This window comes from Sebastes umbrosus, chromosome 6 (genome assembly GCF_015220745.1).
Source record: "Sebastes umbrosus isolate fSebUmb1 chromosome 6, fSebUmb1.pri, whole genome shotgun sequence".
In the NCBI taxonomy this organism is placed as follows: Eukaryota; Metazoa; Chordata; class Actinopteri; order Perciformes; family Sebastidae; genus Sebastes; species Sebastes umbrosus.
The window spans coordinates 8,295,540-8,316,315 of NC_051274.1; the positions used below are offsets into that span (position 1 = coordinate 8,295,540).

General features: G+C 39.4%; 1 protein-coding gene across 5 annotated transcripts in view; it reads left to right on the forward strand.

Moving 5' to 3' along the window:
• Positions 1 to 20,776, forward strand: part of plch2a (phospholipase C, eta 2a) — a 214,371-nt gene that overhangs the window by 172,220 nt on the left and 21,375 nt on the right. For 3 of the 5 annotated variants that reach the window (XM_037773701.1, XM_037773704.1, XM_037773703.1), the window contains 9 exons: positions 4,426 to 4,596; positions 7,764 to 7,857; positions 9,264 to 9,467; positions 10,016 to 10,136; positions 13,185 to 13,356; positions 15,915 to 16,022; positions 16,374 to 16,379; positions 19,170 to 19,325; positions 19,777 to 19,875. In XM_037773701.1, the coding sequence (XP_037629629.1) occupies positions 4,426 to 4,596; positions 7,764 to 7,857; positions 9,264 to 9,467; positions 10,016 to 10,136; positions 13,185 to 13,356; positions 15,915 to 16,022; positions 16,374 to 16,379; positions 19,170 to 19,325; positions 19,777 to 19,875 (1,131 nt within the window). The remainder of the gene's footprint in view (positions 1 to 4,425; positions 4,597 to 7,763; positions 7,858 to 9,263; positions 9,468 to 10,015; positions 10,137 to 13,184; positions 13,357 to 15,914; positions 16,023 to 16,373; positions 16,380 to 19,169; positions 19,326 to 19,776; positions 19,876 to 20,776) is intronic. The other 2 variants (XM_037773702.1, XM_037773700.1) reach the window with 1 other exon arrangement.

Consider the following 20,776-nt stretch of genomic DNA (forward strand, 5'->3'; position numbering starts at 1 on the left):
GAACCTCTCAGCTGCTGGAAAGCGTATAAAGTATACACGCACTAGCCTGTACACGCCAATGTGACGGGATTTACTGTGGGAGAAGCCACACACTTTTCTAGGACTGTGTTCAAAAGTGAAGCAAAGTGGGTGGAGTATCGATCCAAAATTGTTCCCAAAACGTAAATAGGTTTAAACTGCTGAGTTATTCACAATTTTTCCAAATCTGGGTTGGATCACCCAAATGATAGAAAGAAAGAAAAAAACAACGGAATGGGGATGGAATTTCATTTGTGGTCCCTTCAGAATTTATCAATTACATTTCTATTAGCCCGATGAAGACCTTGAGATGCAGTAGAAAGCTCCAAAAAGCTAGAAAGTGGACCTTGTATTAAGATAAAATTAAGATAATTTAACATTTGCTAATTGTCACTAAACTACTATAAACTATACTATACTAGGATTCACTATACTGAAGTATTTGGTCATAAACCAAAATATTGGACAAATTGAAACATTGACCTGATGATACAAGTTCAGAGGATCACCAAAGTGATTACAATTCGTCTTTCTGGGGAACATGAATGTGTGTACTCAAATTTTAGGAAAATCTGTCCAATAGTCATTGCGGTATTTCACGCAAAACCACACATGTCAAACTACTTAGGGTCCATCCTCTGAGAACTATGACTATCTCTACAAAATGTAGTGCCAGTCTATCAAGAGGTCGAGTTGATAAGTGAAAACTCTGACCTGCTGGTAGTGTTAAAGGAAAGGTTAAGGGATTACCAAAGTCATGCAGATACATCCTCTGGAGAGCATGAATGTTGCTGGTAGCATTGTTAAAAAAAAAAACATGAAACATTATCGAGAGAAGTAGAGACTTTTTTTTTTACTTTTAGCTGCCATTATGTTGGGATACAATGATATCATCACTGATTCAACCAGAAGAGTATTATGCTCCAGACCTTTCCTTGTTTTGTGTCGACAGAGCGGTGTGTGTTGTCGGAGCACGCGAGTCACAAGAAGTTTGTTGGATGTGATAGCCGGAGTTGTAAATGACAACAAAGAAGTATCCCTCTCTAGTCGAGGCTTCGCTTAATGATTTATCACAGCGGAGACTTGCAGATGTGGAGGAAAAAGCTTGGTAGGGAGAGCGAGCTGCAATTCTAACTGATGATTTAATCCATAATAGCTGTCGAGCTAAGACACGGGGCACAGGTCTGCTAACAACTTAAGTGGCTGGGTTCATGCATAATGAACGGGCATGAATAAGGCTAGATTGATGTTTTCTGTCCAATAAAAAGAGTCTGTTCTGCAGCTTTGCTTCCGCTACTTTGCTATCCTCTGCGGGCTTTGATGTGTCCTCCTGAATGTAAGAGGATGTGCCTCTGAAAAGAATTCCTTCACTTCAGATAGAATAGAATAGAAAGCTTTATTGTCATTGTATTAAATACAGATAAGGAATAATGGGAATGTGATTTGACCTCATGTTTATCAGTGTTGGTCACCACTGATTCTTCTAGATGTAAATGATAACAGCAAGATTAATCTGTATCACTGCAGCTTTCTCCACAACAGTATTGAGTTCTGGAACATGACTAATACTTTCTGTATGCATCTGTGCCTGTCACTCGTGTGTCACTCAGTCACAACTTGGTGACAACTAAGTGACATGTATGCAAAAACCAACAGCCGAGTGTGGCGACGGGAAGTGTTTGTCTTGTGTCTCTGAGTCATTTGGCTTCCTGTGTATCGGCAGAGAACACGGCGGTGACAGTTGGGAGGCTAAATGTGTTAGTTAATTAAGTTTTGACCTAGGATTCAGTAGGACTGACACCGCTACTTTAGCCTGGTTAGTGGATGGGACTAATGACCTCAGTGTGGTCTGACTGTGCGCCGGACTGCACGTCGTCTTCTCTGCCCACAACTATTAATGCGTGCATTGTGCTACAACTTCATCCTTACAGGAGTTGCCATTGGACTCTGCCACTGAAGTTTGCTCCTCTGGACAAATCTATGGCCAATGTAATATTGCATAAACCCGTGGATTCCTTTCTAGAGATGTACTGATCCAATCCAATCCAATGGATTCATATTGGTGCCGATACTCACCTTATTAAGTGTATGGGGTATCGTCCAGATGCCACCAATCCACATCCAATGTAGTTTATTCATTTGTCTTTACAAAATTCAGTATTTTCACTTCCATTTAAATTCATTCAATCGTTTCAGGCAACCAACTCAATTTCAAGTGCCAGGGTAGGATCTGGTACATACATTTTTATTGTAAAACTAAATTTTCTCTGCTGTGTTTATGACTTAAGAACAAGTGTGAAAAAAGGTTTGCCAGGATAATCTTTCTAAGCTCCTTACATTTTTTTTTCATCTGTGAAAAGAGATGAACAAAATAAAAGTTTTGACAGGTGATTTTCTTTTTTTTTTGTCAGGATTATTTTTAATGTTTGTTGTTGTAATACTTATTTCAGCCACAACAGACTGAAGTGCACCACTATATTATAAATAGGACTAAAAGCATTCATGTTTTCCCTAATGGCAGATAACACAGATTAAAATATATTTCTAGCCAAAACAAAAGACCTGACAGTAATGTTACATAAAGCTTGCTTGTGTTTAGAGTGCATAGATGATTAAAAACCAACCTGGAAGAATACATGAATGGATGAAAACATAATAGATGAAAAAAAATGATCCTGGCAAAAACAAAAAACAAAATCACCAGGCAAATTTCTTTTATTTTTCACCTTCCACTTAGATTATCCTGGAAAAAAACTTTTTTTTACCTGTTCTTAAGCCATAAACACAGATTTAGAAAATGGATCACCTGACACTTGCCTGTTAGGGCTCTAGGATTTAGTAGTTACACTCTGATCTCTACATTTAAACCTATAATAATGAAATTCTTTAGCTGTGGGAAGATCTTCAAGCAGGGGATCCGGTGCAACACTTCATTTGTTGGGGAACTCTGGGATACGTCTCCCCCTAAAAGCGTGACAGATTTTATAGATGAAGCTCTTTATTAAAATATTCCCACACCACATTGAAATAATTTAATGTGACAGTCAAATAATACAAATCCTGTAAAATCATATTCCCTCGCTGTGGAAGGAGAAAGTCATCTTAGATCTATGTATCACTCTCTCATATAGTGTTCTGATCCCTGTGTGTCCTGAGCTGCTCAGAGGCCAAAGCTCCAACTAGCATAGACGTCATTGCCCGACAGTTGAGTGGCTGCCTCCGGTGCTACTTGGCATATGGAGCCGGTCACAGACTGCTTCAGTAAAAAAAAAAAAAGGCAAGGATTACACGGGTCATGGTGTGACCCCCTGCAGTGCTCTCGTAAGGCTCGTTCAAGCCTTTTGTAGGCTGACTCAGTATCTTTCCAGCTCGTTACAACTAGAAATCCAAACCCATCATTGTGAAATGAGCTGAAAACAGTTGGTGAAGTACGTACACAAAGATGATAATGAGTTAAAATTTTATCAAACTACAGTTATGTTGGTTAATGAAACATTTGACAAAATTAATCCATTAACAACCTTCATTTTTCATCAAAACAATGAGATGTTCATGAGACAATTTTTTTAAATGTTTTTTTCATTTATTTAATACATGCAAAATAGTACCCATAACAAACACGACAATATGACGACATGACAATATAACCTCACAAAAAAATTGGACAAAAAGAAAAAAAGAAAAAGATAAGAGAAATAATATCATTTTGTTTAATTTATTTATGTTTTGTTCCTACTGAATAATAATATATTATAATCATATCTTTAATTTTTTTTCTTAGCATTCAGTACCATTTCCTTTAGACTAAAATCAGGTGGATTTTAACCGTACCTAATTTCTGATGTCTTGGTCTTGACACAAACTAATTAGCTCACAAAGTTTTTGTCAGCTAATTCATCTAGAACTAAAGCAAGACTAATATGTCCAGTGTTTTGTCATCGACAACTGCAAATGTTTCTGGTTTTCTTTGACTAGTTTGAGACTAAAATATCTGGAGTTTTAGTCAACTTAAAATTGACTTAAAACAAGAAGGTTGAAATTGACTATGACTAAAACTCACACGGATTAAAAATAAATAATAATAGATAATGTTGTCTATATACCGTATGTTTGTCAGGGAATTTGACGATTAATAGTAAAGTAATTAAATTTTACAGGTGGCACATATCAAAGGAAATACAGTCATTTCCAACTTTGTTACGGCATCTATTGCTGTGGATGGTAGGGTGTCTAAGTGCATGTGTAGTTAAAAACAACAACAGACTGTCCTCCCTTAAAGACTGAATTGCATTTATGTAGATCAGTAAAAATTGTTAGAATCTGTAAAGAAATATGTGAATTTTAAATTAAGGCTATGTTGGGAAAACAAAGCAAACTAAAATGTGTTCCTTGTACCCCGTTGTGTAGGAGGCAGACACAGATGACAACCAGGGGACGTTGGGCTTTGAGGAGTTCTGCTCCTTCTACAAGATGATGTCGACCCGCAGGGATCTGTACCTCCTCATGCTCACCTACAGCAACCACAAAGACCACCTCGACACAGACGACCTGGCCCGCTTCCTGGAGACTGAGCAAAAGGTACGTGCTGCGTCTGCATTTTAGCTAATCAATTTCTGCTTAAAGGTTGACATTGAAAAAGTCACTCCACTGGTTTTATCATTGCACTCCTGTAAAAATCTTGGATTCAGGATGGACAGTTTTTTTTTTTTTTAAAACAAAGCAGAGATATAGCCTTTTTTTATTGCACACATTCTTCTTCCTTCTCAAAACCTGGGGCCTACATTGCCCACAATGCAACTTGACTGCCAAGTGTAGCTAATGTTGCCTGGAGCAGAGTTGAGGAGTGGGCTACAGAGGTCTCTAAACTCACTTCTTTTTAACTCTGAACACAAGCCAGGCTAACTGTTTCCCCCTGCTTCAAGTCTCTTTTGTGAATGATTAAATAAAGTTTGTTCAGTTGCTCCATGGAGACGGTTACTCTCTTTAGGAAATAAAACGACATTATCCTCCCAAACATGGATATTTCTGTTACCATCATCCCAATTTACTCGAGCAGTATTAGCCAATAAGTGGCCAATTAATGCTCAAGGCTTTCTGAATACTGAACCAATCAAATTTATAAGCCCCTCAAAGGCTGCTTCAGAAACTTAGGTGGTCTTTTGTGTTAATTCTGCTCTTTTATAGTTTTGACTAAATACCCATAAGCCTCCTTTTTTTTGATCTTCTGTGAGGTGGGAGGTCAAAAAGCTTAACGGAGTAGCCATTGGGCCCCTGAAGTGGTGCTTAAAGTAGGCAAATGGAGACCGTGAGGGCCCAGCAGGGATATTAGCATTAATACTGTACCATCACAGCACTTTTTGGGATGAAGTACATCTCCTCGCTAATGATGCCATCGCCTGAAAAAGAAAAAGCAGCAAATGAGCGTAAAAGCTTGTTTTTTTTCTCTTTTTTTTTAAACACCCAGTGTGTGCTCCTGCAGCTAATTTGCCCTCTGGCAGGCTGTTTTAATGTGAAGAAACAGTCACTTTTTAAAAGGAGAAGGCTCTGTTTTGATAGCTAGACGTCAGCTCCGCTCAGGTGGGCTGTATCTTTCTCCAATTATACTCGGCGTTTAGTTCTGGCGCTGTGAGTGAGATGGCTTTCCCTCTCCTGTTATTGGTGAGTGGTGGAGGCAGTTTTTGTGAAGTGATTTGTTTGAACTGATGCCACGATGCTGCAGAGTCGTCTCTGCTGGTATCATTAACTGCAGACGTTTTTTTTTTGGTTATCTGTTTCTTTGGGCCTCAAATAAGAAATAAGACAACATGAAACACTCCAGGTTGTGTGTTTAAGTGTCCGTTAGAGCGTCGCTGTTAACTGTGTGTCTTACCATTTTTCTCTGGAATTGACTGAAATGTGTTAATGGAAAACAATAGTAGCCCAATATCTGTTCCCACACAGTTACAAAGTAAACTGTGTTCCCAAGGCGGAAGGTTTGGTTTCAGAAGTAGAGAGAACACAATGAAGAGAGTTGCCAACCTTGCAACTAACACATGATTAGATTAGTCATTATGCTTGATCATTTTTCCATATTAGTGAATATATCAAATAATAGTCTAGAAGCCTATTAAAGGCCCGTCTAAAAACATTGGTAGGGTGGTGGTGTTGAAAATAACTGCTTTAATGGCTCATACACACCACGGCACCAATTCCATCAGTACAACAACAGAGTCGTGTCATACTCAACAGCACTGACTTGTGTCAGCAGCAATGTCTTTGAGGGTTTAAACATTTGTTTCTGCTCAATTTGAGCATTTTCAGCACTAAATTATGATTGGAGAATCTTATCTGCAATTAAATTAAAAATATACTAAAAATGGAAATTATTCTTCATGTTTCAACGCCAAATAGGTATAGGTTGTACAGAAGTCTGATCTAAACTGTTTGCTCTCCTGTGTACCCTCACGACAATGTAGTCGTTCTTCCGTCCGTCCGTCCGTCCTTCCGTCAGTTTGTGTGTCATACTTTCATTTCCGGAGCAGAACTCGAAAACTATTTTAGGAACTTCAAATTTGGTGTGATGGTTGACAGTGTGCTCTAGTGGTGCCTTTCGGTGGTTAGAAGTCCATGGTGCCCAACATTTTTTGAATTTTGGCCAGAAATTTTTTTTCCACTTCTATTTTGTTTCCGGAGTAGAACTCGAAAACTATTTCACTTAGGAACTTCAAATTTGGTATGATGGTTGACAGTGTGGTCTAGTCCTGAGGAAGGTGAACTAATAACAAGCTACATTTTGCTCAATAGACTAATTCCATTAGTTCCAAAAGGGCAAAACCTTTGGTCCTACTTTAGTAGGGGTCAAGTACTGAGCGGGGGTTTGTGAGCCATGCTCACTTTTGCCTTGTTCTTCTTTCACCTGTTTTGAGATGAAAAAATTAAATATGGAACTTAGAAAGATGATCCTTTTTCACCTGTTCTTAAGTCATAAATACAGGAGAGAAAACTGTTTTGATCAAACTAACAAAATGGATCACCAGATTTGTTTTGCCAAGTAAAGCCAAGTAATATGATGTCAATGCTTTCTCTCACATTTCTTCAAATTCAGCTCTTAGAGCACTGTGTGCACAAGCGTGTCGGTGTTGAGAGCGCTGGCAGCAGCCCGTGAGCTCTCTGCTGCTCAGCGAGCTTTTTGGTGCCAGTCCACACTCTGCAACAATGGATATGGGCTAACATCTGCTGAGTGTCTGGATTTACCCTCCACATGGCATTCTCTTATCCAGATTATGATGAGATGGGCATAGACATCCATTTAACACACTTTTAGACACTCACCCCACTTTAGAGGTGGGTTGGAAAAAACATTTAGTAAACTAGAAATAACCCTGTAGAAAACAGGGTTTACCTCGCTAAAGCCTTGTGCCCTCACATTGTTTAAACGGTCACAAACACACTGACACAGTATGAGTGAGTCCCGGCTGAGGGGAGAGACCTGGTACTGCCCCCACCCCCCTTTAAATGAATAACAGAGATGGGATCTGATTGATTAATCCGGTGGCTTTAAAGAGCAGCTACCGGACAAACAGTTGGATGCTGCAACCAGGATGGACAAAAAAATGACATGAAGGGAGCTCTCATAACTGGATAATACTTCAGTTATCCTCATAAATTCTCCCCAAGGAATACATGTATTATTATTATTATTATTCTCTTTTTAACATATACATAGTGTAGTATTGATGTTTGACATGCATTTACATTCTCTGTAGATGACCAAGGTGGCCAAGGACCATTGCCTGGAGATTATCAACAAATTTGAGCCGTGCTCTGAGAACCAGAAGCAAGGAGTTTTGGGGATTGATGGTAAGTCCGCTTTAATTTCAATTCTTTACCATCAACAGAACACTGTTGGTTTTATTTAGTATAATGGAAGTTTTCCATTTTGGCTGTCTACATATTAACCCTTTTGTGTTCCTTTAAAAAAAGTTGCTCTGACAAAAAACTGACGTAAAATGATATGCTATTATTATTTTTTACACTTTCACTGAATTAAATTGTTTAACCAATATCAGTTCTAATCATCACTAACACAAATTCACTCATTTTCAAAATGTTAACTCTTTAAATGCCAGTTTGTTTAAGTTATATATGCTGTATATATATGCAACACAGCCAAAATGATAAGAAAAAAAATGTCCCTATTGATGTATACAAGGGTTAAATACTCTGTTAATGTGTACAGCTATTCAAAGAATTCCCTTTCAGTACTGAATCACAGTGTGGGTTTTGTTGTGAAAATGTTTCCCAGCAAGGTCAGACTTTTGCAAATGGAAGTTGTTGCAGCCCTCTGGTCTGCTGTGTGTCGGTCCAAGGTACCAATTGGCTTTCATCAAGTCTGCTTTGAAGAGTCTTCTTTTTTGTCATTCATGGCAGATGCTTTTATACTCACAATTAGAGCATGTTGCTCTACAGTGCTTCAGTGCGAGTGTCAAGTAATATGAATTTTTCTTCTTTTCAAGAAATGTGAAACATCCGTGTCATTGAAAACACTACAGACTTAAATATGTAGTAGAGGTCAAAGTCGAGACAAATCAAATGCCAAAGCCAATTGGACCCACATTCCCAGTGTGAATCCTCTCTCTAATAGACTGAAATTTGAAAGAAGAATATGAAAGGTTATTGTAAAGCTTGTTTTGACTGACCAAATTTAGAAACGTTTCATGTCTTGACAGAATATTCAAGGCACTTTGAGCGGAAAAAGATTCTGAGTACTAAATCAGAATGTTTTGAGGAATGAGTTGCAATTCATATTTTTAGGGGAAACATGTAATTTCAAGAATAAAGTCATGATTTTATGAGAGAAAAGTCCTTTTATTTTTTAAAGTAAAATGTAAAAAAAATACACGTGCAATATTATCTAACCATCTTATCATAACATATTACATAAAATGTTATTATGTTGTCTATATTTCTTATACAATTCTGCCTTTGTTCTTGTAATATTAGGACTTCTTTCTCAAACATATGACAGTATTCTTAAATTCTCAAATATAGGATTTGATTCTTTGATGAAAGACTGAAAATTGTTGGGTTTAGATTGTTATTTTCTTACTTGATACTAAACATTTTTTCCAAAAATTAGAGCCATTCTATATGAATTTAACACACATTCAGTCTGACCCACAGTAGACCACTCGTCAAGCTCCACTTCAGAATGGATTTAAGAGTAAAATAAAAATTAAAAAAGTATTTGTTTAACTTTCTTCCAGGTATTACGAATTACATGCGTAGCCCGGCGGGGGACATCTTCAACCCTGAACACTACAACGTGATCCAGGACATGAACCAGCCGCTGTGCAACTACTTCATCGCCTCCTCACACAACACCTACCTGATGGGTGACCAGCTGATGTCACAGTCCAGGGTGGACATGTACGCCTGGGTGCTGCAGGCCGGCTGTCGCTGTGTAGAAGGTCAGCATGGACATGTAGACATATACACGCACATACACTTGTAACATAATGTTAAAAAAAATATTTTTTTTTAAAAGCAAGTAGCAGTGCTGATTTTGGATTGAAGCAATTTTCATTCAAATGCCTTTAGCTCGCTTTTCACAAAAGTATTGGGACCACTAAGGAATTCTACCTGATAAGGTAAATAATCAACTTTGCCTCTGTGTTTGGGTTCAGCAGCATTTTATTGAATCTGAATCCTCTTATTGAAGACAAATTCTTTGACTTAGTTTAAAAAAAAGTACTGTTTCTATTTCACTCATTATCATACTATCCCTAAACCATGGAGGTTCTACTGTGTGAAGCTGCATAAGCTGCTGCTAAAGTGAAAATAATATTAACTGTACTTAATCATTCAGCCAATATCAACTCAATAAATTTCAGATTTACTAATAACTAACACAAGTTCTTACTATACATTAATTTTTGGTTTGTCGTTTCATGGGATTTGTTTTAGGTCAGGACAGTTAGACTCCCTATTGACCCTTCTTTGTCTTTCCTGTCCACAGTGGACTGTTGGGACGGTCAGGACGGTGAGCCCATCGTCCACCACGGCTACACACTCACCTCCAAGATCCTCTTCAAAGACGTCATCGAGACCATCAACAAGTACGCCTTCGTCAAGAATGAGTATGTTTATACACACGCACACACACACACACACACACACACACACACACACACCATTTATTTATTGGCCCACATGCTCACACATTCAGGTGGTCGGTCAGAACACTCCAATAGATCACTTTCATGTTTCATCGTATTTCCATTAATGGCAAATGACAAACCATAGAGCCTGTGTGTATGTGTGTTTACGGCTTTAATAAGTATGTGGGAAATAACCCCAGCAGTACATTGACATGTATTCTGTCAGTACACATCACGGCGTTGCATTACACAGGCTGCTGGATTGTAAAACCATGGAGAAAAATGGGGGGAAATGAGGCTTGGAATACAATTGCACGGTTGGATGGGTTTAATACGTCTGGAAGCTTCTTTACATCTGAAACATGATGCGCTGTGTCTGCTGCTGTAAAGGCTTTCCCTGATAGGTTGCGATATGTGGGTGTTTAGTCACTACTGGGGATGAGTGAAATCTTTTCATGTGATCAGAGACTAATTAGGATAAAATTCCACATAACCAGAGACAGGGTTGATCCTAGAATGTATCTGATTGCAGTGTACTGAGAACATAGTGAAAGTGTGACAGTGAGAGCTAGATGCTCATGTTTCTGGTCATATCATTGACTCATATTATTTACTAGATTTTCTGTCTCATTAGTGCAGTTAGTTACTTACTTTTACATATTTATGATTCAAACCTTTCGTTTTTAATATTATTTTTGACCTTTCATTTGATAGAGACAGAAGATGCAGGGAGAGAGAACCTGGGATGCTGCGAGTATACGGAATGAGTCTTAAAGCTGCAGTTGGTAGCTTTTATGAGTATAACGTTTTATTATATTTGCTTTGACTGTCACTTTATCCTTACTGTAGTGCATGAGACTGGAAAAAAATCATGTTCCTTGCCACCTTTTAGTTCTCCTAAAGCATCGCACCGCACCGGTAGGAAAAAAAAACAATCAGAGCTGAGGAGTCTCTACAGCAGCTGTCAATCACTGCTCGGGAAGTTTATGAACTCTGACCAAATGGTCAAACTAGGCAGCACTGATGAAATATAAATCAAAATTCTGTTACTGTAATGACTAATTCTCACCTCCAGTGTTTTCAGAAACATTTTAGTGTACTGTTTAGCTGTAAAATGAGAAAGTTTGCGACCCAGCCGCCATGTTGAAAACAGTAGAGCCAAAACCAAGCACCGCCCACTGGCTTTATTCTGCCTCCACCTGCGCTTTGCCCATAAGAATACGTCATCATGTTTACCAACAGAAACTTAAACCACGCTCTCTGCCACGACTCCTGAAACATTTCTGGGAGACACTCGTAGAAAACTGCATTTTAAAATGAGTCATTCTTTTTTTTGATTGGTGCTTTTTGTGTTCAGTTCAATGTTTTATTAAAGAATGTTGGAAATAATTACTTTTCACTTTTTTTTAATCCAATAAGCAATTTATTGTATTATATCAGTATACTGAGCTGAGGGCAGCAGAAAGGCAGAACTGAGTACACTTTAACATCTGTGTATTTATCGCAAGTAACATCGTTATTGCGATATTCAACGATGTTATTGCATATTTTCCTCACATCGTGCAGTCCTATTTCAGGGACACGTCAGTTTTCCATTCCAGCTTTGTGGGTATTTTGCATTGAGCACGTAATTTACATTGTTCTGCTCGAACTGAACAGTTGTTTTCTGTCGTAGCTGTGGTACCACACACTACAAAGTTTTGTTTGCAGCCTTTTTTTAGTTTTTTTTTTGGTACATATTGTTGAAACTGTTGTAATACAGAAATGAAGCCCCGGGCTGGCGAGACTGTGCTGGAAGAGACTCACACCCCTGCTTGCGGAGCTGACAACAACTCTGACTGGTTGGTTGTCCCTCGCATTGCGTTAGAAGATATTTGCAGGTTGAGCTGTTTTTCAGCAGGCAGCACCGGGATGCAACGCCCCGTCCCAGTCACAATAAATACCAACCTATCATCCGTGTGTGTGAGTGGTGCGAAACACGTCACAGGTGATAAACTGGGTTGAGACCTGGTGACTGTGAAGGCCATAGCTTACGATTCACATCATTGTCATCCTCATCAAACCACTCAGTGAGCTCTCATGTCCTGTATGAAAGCTGCACTTGTTGTTTTACTCTTGACACAGTTGTTTTGTGATTCATTTCTTCATGTTTTCCTTTTATTTGTCACTCATCTGTACCCTGTAAACCGATATAAAATCCTACTCACACCTGTGCAAATACAGAGACATAAAACCACACACACAGAGAGAAATGAAAGCATACACACAGACACCCTCCTCCTCTTCCTCCTCACGGAATCTGCATCAGAAGGTGATAATCTCATCGACATGCAGAGTCTGGAGGATGCAGAGAAAAAAATCTCTATTTTTAGATCCTGTCTCCTCGAGTAAAATGAAGGAGCAACACTCGCTTTGTGTGCATGCTCACCCACGCTGTGTGTTTTTGAAAAACATAATTGTGGACACTATATTCCACGGATAATTGGCTAAAAGGGAACCGGGTGAAAGGCTGCATTCAACATCAAAGAGCGATCAAATTTTCCAGGACGCCATATGAAAGCAGGCTCCGCAGAGGGCTGACAAGAGACAAAACTGGGACAAGGAGCTTCCGTCTGACTTAGACTGGCAATAGTTACAGCCAAAATGTTGTGGATAAGGAGTCTGGTTGAATTGTTTTACATGCTAGACCACAGATGCTTCACACTAACAGAAAATATTGATTCTCCAGACGTGCACATTTGTTAAATTACAGATAAAAGAGCATTCATATTGATGATACCAACACTTCATATGTCTTTCAGAACACTGAACTGTCCTCTTAAAGAGGACATTTAAGATGTCCTCTGTACACTGTACAGTGTATGTTGTGTGTTCTCATGGTTGAATCAACAGAAATCTGAATCTTTAATGATGCCTTACATACACTCTAAACTCTGCTGCAGATTCGCAGACAAATAAACAGTGTCCTCTTGTCCTCCTTGATCTTTCAGCCCTGTAACTCCAATCTGTTGTGTGATTATCTCTCAGCTACCCAGTCATCCTCTCCATAGAGAACCACTGCAGCGTTCCTCAGCAGAAGAAGATGGCCCAGTACCTGACTGAGATCCTGGGGGACAAACTGGACCTGTCCAACATCAAAGTCGACGAGTCCGGTTGGCTGCCGTCACCAGCAACGCTCAAGGGAAAGATCCTCGTCAAGGTGAAGTCAGAGCGTGGGTGGAGCGGAAAGCCTCAGAAGTACAGTTTGGATGTTTTAAAAAAAGTGACTTACTCTCAGGAGTCGGTCCTCGGGCGATGATTTCAGCTCACCGTTTCATTATCTGGAGTTTGAACCTCACAGAGCAGACTTCAAAGGCAGGAGATAGCGGGCTGATTGGAATGATGTGATTAGAAACTGTTTGAATATGACATGTTTTTGGGGAAAAGAATTAAAAACAAAAGTTGACTGTAGGAAGGAATAAAAAGTGTGCAGACTGCAGGCTGGCTCATTATATCTGGGCACACTGGTTCGGTGTTGTTATAGAAACAATATCCAGCTGTCCACAGATCACGTTGATGGCTGCGGGTCAGGAGCAGTTCTGGATAGTTGGTAAAAACGTTGCTATGCTCATCTGTGTCGCCCTCAGTTGATATCATATGTTTACTGCCAGCTGTGTGAGCTCTGGCAAGTGCTCTGGGTTTTGTCTTTCAGGCCACAGAGAGAGTTATGCTAAGCAATGAAGCTCCCCAACCGGAATTGAACCTGTGGACATTAGGCCGCCGGGATGCACGTGATTCTTAATTCTTTATGCTTCCGTGGCGGCGACAGCCGTGGGCGGAGGCATTATGTTTTGGGTTGTCTGTCCGTACAAACGTACGCCAGTCCATTCTCGTGAATGCTACTGTATATCTCATGAACGCCTTGAGGGAATTTCTTCAAATTTGGCACAAACACCCACTTGGACTCAAGGATGAACTGATTAGAATTTTGTGGTCAAAGGTCAAAGTTACTGTGACCTCACAAAACACATTTTTGGCCATAACTCAAGAATTCATATGCTAATTATGACAATTTTACACAATGTGTAACAGGATAAAAATGATGAAGTGATGACATTTTGGACAGACATGGATGTAAACTGCAACCTGACTGGTCGGCGGAGGCATACAACCATGAGGCAGTAATTCTAGTTTTTCCATCTTGTTTAGTGTTTTAATGATTCTCCCGGACTGTTTGGCTTTGAAATACTGAGAAATCTTTTAGTCCAACACTTCTGGTTTTCTAACCGCTGACTCCGACTCTCTGAATAGCTTCATCTTAAATAATTTTAATGAGGGGTGCCTGGACCTTTTTGTTTGTCCAGCAAGCGTTTCTATTGTTGGTCCTTTTTTTCAAGTATTGATTGTCCCGTTCTTACAGACACAATAGCAACATGGTGGTTACTGTTGATGTTTTTTTAGTCGACATCTTGTCCAGTCCCAGTTAACAACATTGTCAGAAACACCAGAAAGACCTACAACTTGAATTTAGTATCGCCTCCTGAACACCGCCTACATTTAGTTCCAGGAGCTTGTCCGCAAACATGGCGGAAGACGCATGAAGTTCCTGCTGTGGTAAATGACTATTAGAGGCTAATAACAAGCCACTACAGTTGAACATCAATCCAAGATAATGCAGCACAGGACAGTTTACCTGAGTTGTTGAAACGGCAGCTTGAATTTGGTGGCACGATGCACCTGAAGTCCACCGTAAATTCTTCTACACGCTTGGAAAGTTCATTCAATCCGCACCACACTGTACCTTTTAAAGCTTTTTACAGAACTATACAGAAGAACCCTCAACATCATTGGATGCCCCACTACTAAAACAAAAACAGTTGTATAGTTGTAGTGGTCATAAACAGCACAGCGTCACATTTCCCTTCATTTCCCTGCCAAATGTACCTTAATATTCACCCAGAAGTCTGATGTGCTCATTGTGAAAGCTCATAGCTGATGTAAACCATCTGTCCAGGGTTGGCACTGTGGTGGAGTTTGTAATGTAAAACCATTAAAGCAAAGTTGGTTTCACACACAGCTTTAACCAACAAAGACATGTTGATGAGCAGCGGCAGCCCTCTGTGAGCTGGGGAGGGAACGGTACTGAGGTTAATGAGGCTTCATTGATGCCAGATGCCTTTGCTAAAGAGAAGGCACCCTGCCAATACCTTGCACGGTAAGGACTGCTCTGCCAGCTGTTGAGCCAGCACTACTACCTGTGTGTACACTCGGCAGAGGGAAACCAATATGTAAAGCTCTGTGAGGGAACACTGATGTGCAGGACACTGTGATTGAGAATGATTGCTAGCCACGGGACAAACTACCTCACCTGCTGGCTGAGGCGGCGAGCGGGCCCATCTTTTACCAAAATATTGACGGCCTGCTGACCTGAAAAGCACAAAGAAGATCCCAGTGAGAGCCTTCTCCAGATTTATTGCTCTATTCAGTCTCAGGCTATTGTCTGTTGACGTCCATTGTTCCTGCGTAGACAAACTTCAAATCTTACCTCATTTTTTTGGTAGTACATTTTGTCTTGATTACATGTAGTGCAGTAGAGAGGTGACTGAGAGGAAGGTCCCTGGCCGGACTTAAACTGGGGATGTTGTGGTTGCGGTACATGGTCGGTGTCTTCAGCCTCCCTGACTCCAGGAATGGCCCCATTTAACCTCATTTATTTCATGTTGCAGCTGTTTGTTATCATAATGCGAAGCTCTGCTGACTCGTTCTTTTCTCCACCAGGGGAAGAAACTGCCTTCCAACATCGACGAGGACGCAGAAGAGGGAGACGTGTCGGACGAGGACAGTGCCGATGAGATGGAGGACGACTGCAAGCTGATGAACGGAGATGTATGTACATACATTGTTTGGTCTTTTTTTTTCTCCACATCGCCACATTTATCTCATCATTTATCTACCGGAGTTACAGACAGCTGTTGTGTCCTCTTGTCCAGCAGATGAAGTGTGAATTGTGCGTGTTTTTCCGCTGTTCTTGATGGTTCATGTTTAAACTAAGCACTGGTGATTTGTGTGAGTGTTCTTCCTCTCCTGTCTTTTAGTGTATCTGCGATATTGCCATGTCTGCTGTTTGCTTCGGTCTCCTTCTCTCCGTGTGGCTATCTGTTCTCATTTCCTGCTCTTCTCTCTTCCTGTTTGTCCCTTCTTCTTCTTCTCTTCAACTGTTGCTTGCTTCTTTCAAAGTGGAAGGTACTGTATACAAAGCTCATTCTCAACCACCTCAGAAAATCCTCACCCATTCATCTTGCCATACTTTCTCATCCTGCCTGGGAATGCTTAAGGTGGTAGGCCCCAAATACATTTAGCAATATTGCATCTTTAAGATGCTCCCATCAAATATGTTGTGTAAAGATGCTTTATCTGGAACCAAACCATCTGAGCCGTAGCTCTTTGTAAACTTAGGTAGGCAGCTACAGGATGGACAATGTTTCAAGTGGGTTACATATACTATCGGGGAATAATTATATTGATTTTACAGGAATTAACTGATGAATGATGAAGATTAATAACTTATTTTTGTGTCTAATAGCATCTAATTTTTTTAAAAACGGCCATGGAAGGTGAGCAGCTGGTAGAAGTTTGAGTTAAAGGGATAGTTTGGGTGTTTTGAAGTGGGGTTGTATGAGGTATATAGTCAGCGTATTACCTACAGTAGATAACGGTTGGTACGCCCACAGTTTGGAAAAGCAGACAGGAGTATAAGCACGGGAGTAAAGCAATGTACTACTGTGGACGTGGGCAGCAGCAAAACATATTTTAGACACCTAAAAAAAAAAGCGAGAGAACATTTTAAGCCTAACCAATATGACCAGTGGTTAACACATCAGCACCAGAATTTCTATGGCAGGTTAATATTGTTAATCATTGCATAAAGTATTGTAAGTATTCAGCATCTTCCTCCCAAGGTAATATTTATCTAATTCTACACAAAATATGTAATCCCCCTGCATCATATCCATCATATCAGAATGGCAGCACTGACTTAATAAAAGTTCAATATTGGTCCTATATGTTCAGTTTTGACACATCTGCACTGAGCACGTAGAAATACAAGTCTTCATGGAGCATGTTGATGTTGCTTGCGGTCCGACTACAGACTTAAGTGGTTGATGGATACACTCTGCCACCATGTGGCTGAACTGAGCATGTGCATATTATTCTCAGCGAGGACCTCTTTTCATTTATTCCACTTCATCCTTATAATGTGTGTGTCCCACTATCATTCTCTGTCATGCTCTCACATGTCCGTAATGCATACATTACTAAAAGGTCCATTCCTCAACCGGTCTTGAACGTTCTGCATTATGTAACATAATGCATTGCTTCATCTTTGCTCCCTATAAAATGTGAATTCTGGTAGGATCCTGCATCTTCTTAGTCTGGTCAGATCCACAGTGATTATCATAAAGTGGGCTTGTCTGTAAAGGGGAGACTTGTGGGTACCCATAGAACCCATTTTCATTCACATATCTTGAGGTCAGAGGTGAAGGGACCCCTTTGAAAATGGCCACGCCAGTTTTTCCTCGTCAAAATTTAGTGCAAGTTTGGAGCATTATTTAACCTCCTTCGCGACAAGCTAGTATGACACGGTTGGTTCCTTAGATTTTGTAGTTTTGTATGATATATCAAGATATCACCTATATGATATCTTCACCCTAACTTTAAAACTGAGCCCACTACAACATCCGAAAGATGGATTGCGTTATTATCTCGTTAAGTTTGACAGCCCTAATAAAAACCTTTAGTGACGTGCACCATGCAAATGATTTTGGTTTTATTTGCCCACGTTTTGAGATATGTCTCTAAGATTTCTGCACCATAAATAATACCCTATCATATGCACCACACATACTATCATTTACTGTCCTACCGGAATCTGGAATTCCATTCATTTAATGGTGCGGGAGGTTCTGCATTATGTAGCGTAATGTATTGCTTCATTTTTGCTCCTCATTAAACTTGCATGATGTGTGTTCTTTCTTCTTTATCTTGTCAGACCAGCATCAGACAGAATATTACAGCATGACCTCAGACAAACCCTCAATATATTTTAAGATTGTACAGAACAGCAATTGACCTAATGCATGAGCATGTGAATCTTACTAAAAAATGTATTTTATATTGTTCTTTGATGACTTTGTTGTTTCTGACAAGTAGTGCTGCTCCCTGAAAGTCGTTCAGTCGAATCATCGTCAGTGACCCCTCAGTTGACTTAAAATTCATGAAATACACTGAGATATTCTGTCCAGCTTCAACTAACAATTGGTTTCATAATTGATTAATATTTAGATTTGTTTTCAGTTAATAATACACCTATTAAACATCAGAACATGGTAAAAAAAAATTCCAAAAAGTCCAAGAAAAAAATCTTAAAATGACTTTTTTTGTCCAACCAACAATCCAAATTAGAGAAAAGTAGCAAATTCTCACATTTGAGAAATTAAAACTGAGAGAATTCTTGGCATTTTTGCATGATGACTTAATGACTTAAATTATTAATAGATTATCAAAATTGTCATGTCAAGTAAGCTAACATACAGTACTGTATGTGCAGAAATAAAAAAAAGATTCTAGAAAGGAAAGAGAGAAGTCCGAGATCCAGAAAGCTGACATTAGAGGCCTCCTTCCTCCCTCGTCTCTTTATTTTTCACCTGGCAAAACTTTTTTTTCCACCTGTTTCACAGATGAGAAAATTTTAGGAACTTAGAAAGGTTATCCTTGCAAAACAATTTTTCCCCTCTTCTTAAAACACAGGAGAGAAAATAATTTATATCAGACTAAATGGATTATTATTTTCTCATTTGTCTCTCAGGTCCTTCGTACAAATGTGTCACATTTCCGACATGGAAAATGTATAAAACTGAGCAATAACTCCCAGCAGACAGGAACTGTCCAAAGTTACTCTCACCTCTTGTGTCATGTATGAACATGTATCGTCATCGTCATCATTCTCTGTGTAACTGTTCCTTCCTCCTCCAGACGTCTGCCAACAGGAAGCAGGTGGAGAACATGGCCAAGAAAAAGCTGGACAACCTGATGAAGGAGTCCAAGATCCGAGACCGAGAAGACCCGGACAGCTTCACCATCGCAGCCCTCCCTCCTGCCGGGAAGCCCACGGACAAAACTGGTTCTAAGGTAAACACAGACGGGGAGTCCCGATGCTACCTGTTAACCGACATGCTAAAAAAGAAGTTGTTGTCATCAAAAAGTAAGGAACTTAGAAAGATTATCCTGGCAAAATGTATTTTTTTCTCCTGTTCTAAAGTCATAAACACAGGAGAGAAAAAAAATTACATCAGACATAGGAAATGGATCACAAGATTTCTTTCTCACTTGCCTCTCAGTGTATGTGTCCTAGAAAAACAGTGAAGGTGAAGTGATTTATTTTGTAAGAGTTATCAGTTTGAATTGAATTGTTTAAATCATCCAAAAATACTTCAGTCCAATACGTGAACTGCAGCACGAACATAAGATGTCAGAGTGATTGACAGGGGAAGAACTAATCAGTATTTCTGATTTAATTTCAGTTAAAAATCTCTAAAATGTTTCCTAACAAAAACATGCTACGTTTCTTCTCTGCTGTCAGAGCAAAAGTGATGACGGGACAGACACAGCGGACGAGTCTAATCCCAGCAGCAACAAGCGGACAGGGCGCTCCTTCATGGGGAGCTTCTCTAAGCGCAAGGTTTGGCCTTTTTTATTTCTCCTCTCTTTGCTTCTCAGTCTTTCAAATTCTGTAAACCTACCCAATCTCCCATCTCTGATGAGAACGTAGACAGGAAAAATGGTTTCCAGTGTTGATATTTAATCAAAAGGTGTTTCTCGTTAATTTGGTTTGAAGAGAGCAAAACAGATTCCTTGGCTGTGGATGATGTGTTATTATGTGACATAGTGGGTTGCTGCAATTTAAATGGGTTGACAGGAAAAAAAATAAATAATCAACAAGTTTAATAAAGAGTATTTCATGACCTGTTTGATCAAATGCAGTGCTGAAATCGAGTAGGACAGAACCAGTCACTCTGATCCTCAGATAATCAACCATGGATCAGTCTGCTGCATTAAAACTTTAAAACCTCATATGCATGCTGGAATTGTGAGTTTAGTTTGTTCACAGACAAATAGTGTGAAACACGATCAATCCCCACTATTTCCATTAACTCATTAAGTACAGGAAGAATACTGTTAGACCGCAGTGTTCAAGGATGCAGCCACAGCAGAGAATGAAGCATCCGACAAAATATGTCAAAATTCAGATAAAGCTCAGATTACCATGAACAACAAAGTATTTACATGGTGATTGTACATGTAGGTTTTTTATTATTATTTAGAACTACAAATAGATGGTTTAGAAAAGCATCAAATTAATACTACTACTACTACTAATGATAATAATAATAGTAATTATTATTATTTTGAAAATAAGCAATCTTAGGACATCACTTTGGACCCCTGTAAATTAGGATGAGTGATGGATGATTTATTAAATTTACATTTTTTTTCATTTTGTAGACTTAATGATTAATGAAAAATAATCAGAAAATTAGAAAACATCTTCACCAACACATGAGCAGCATTTCGAAAAAGCG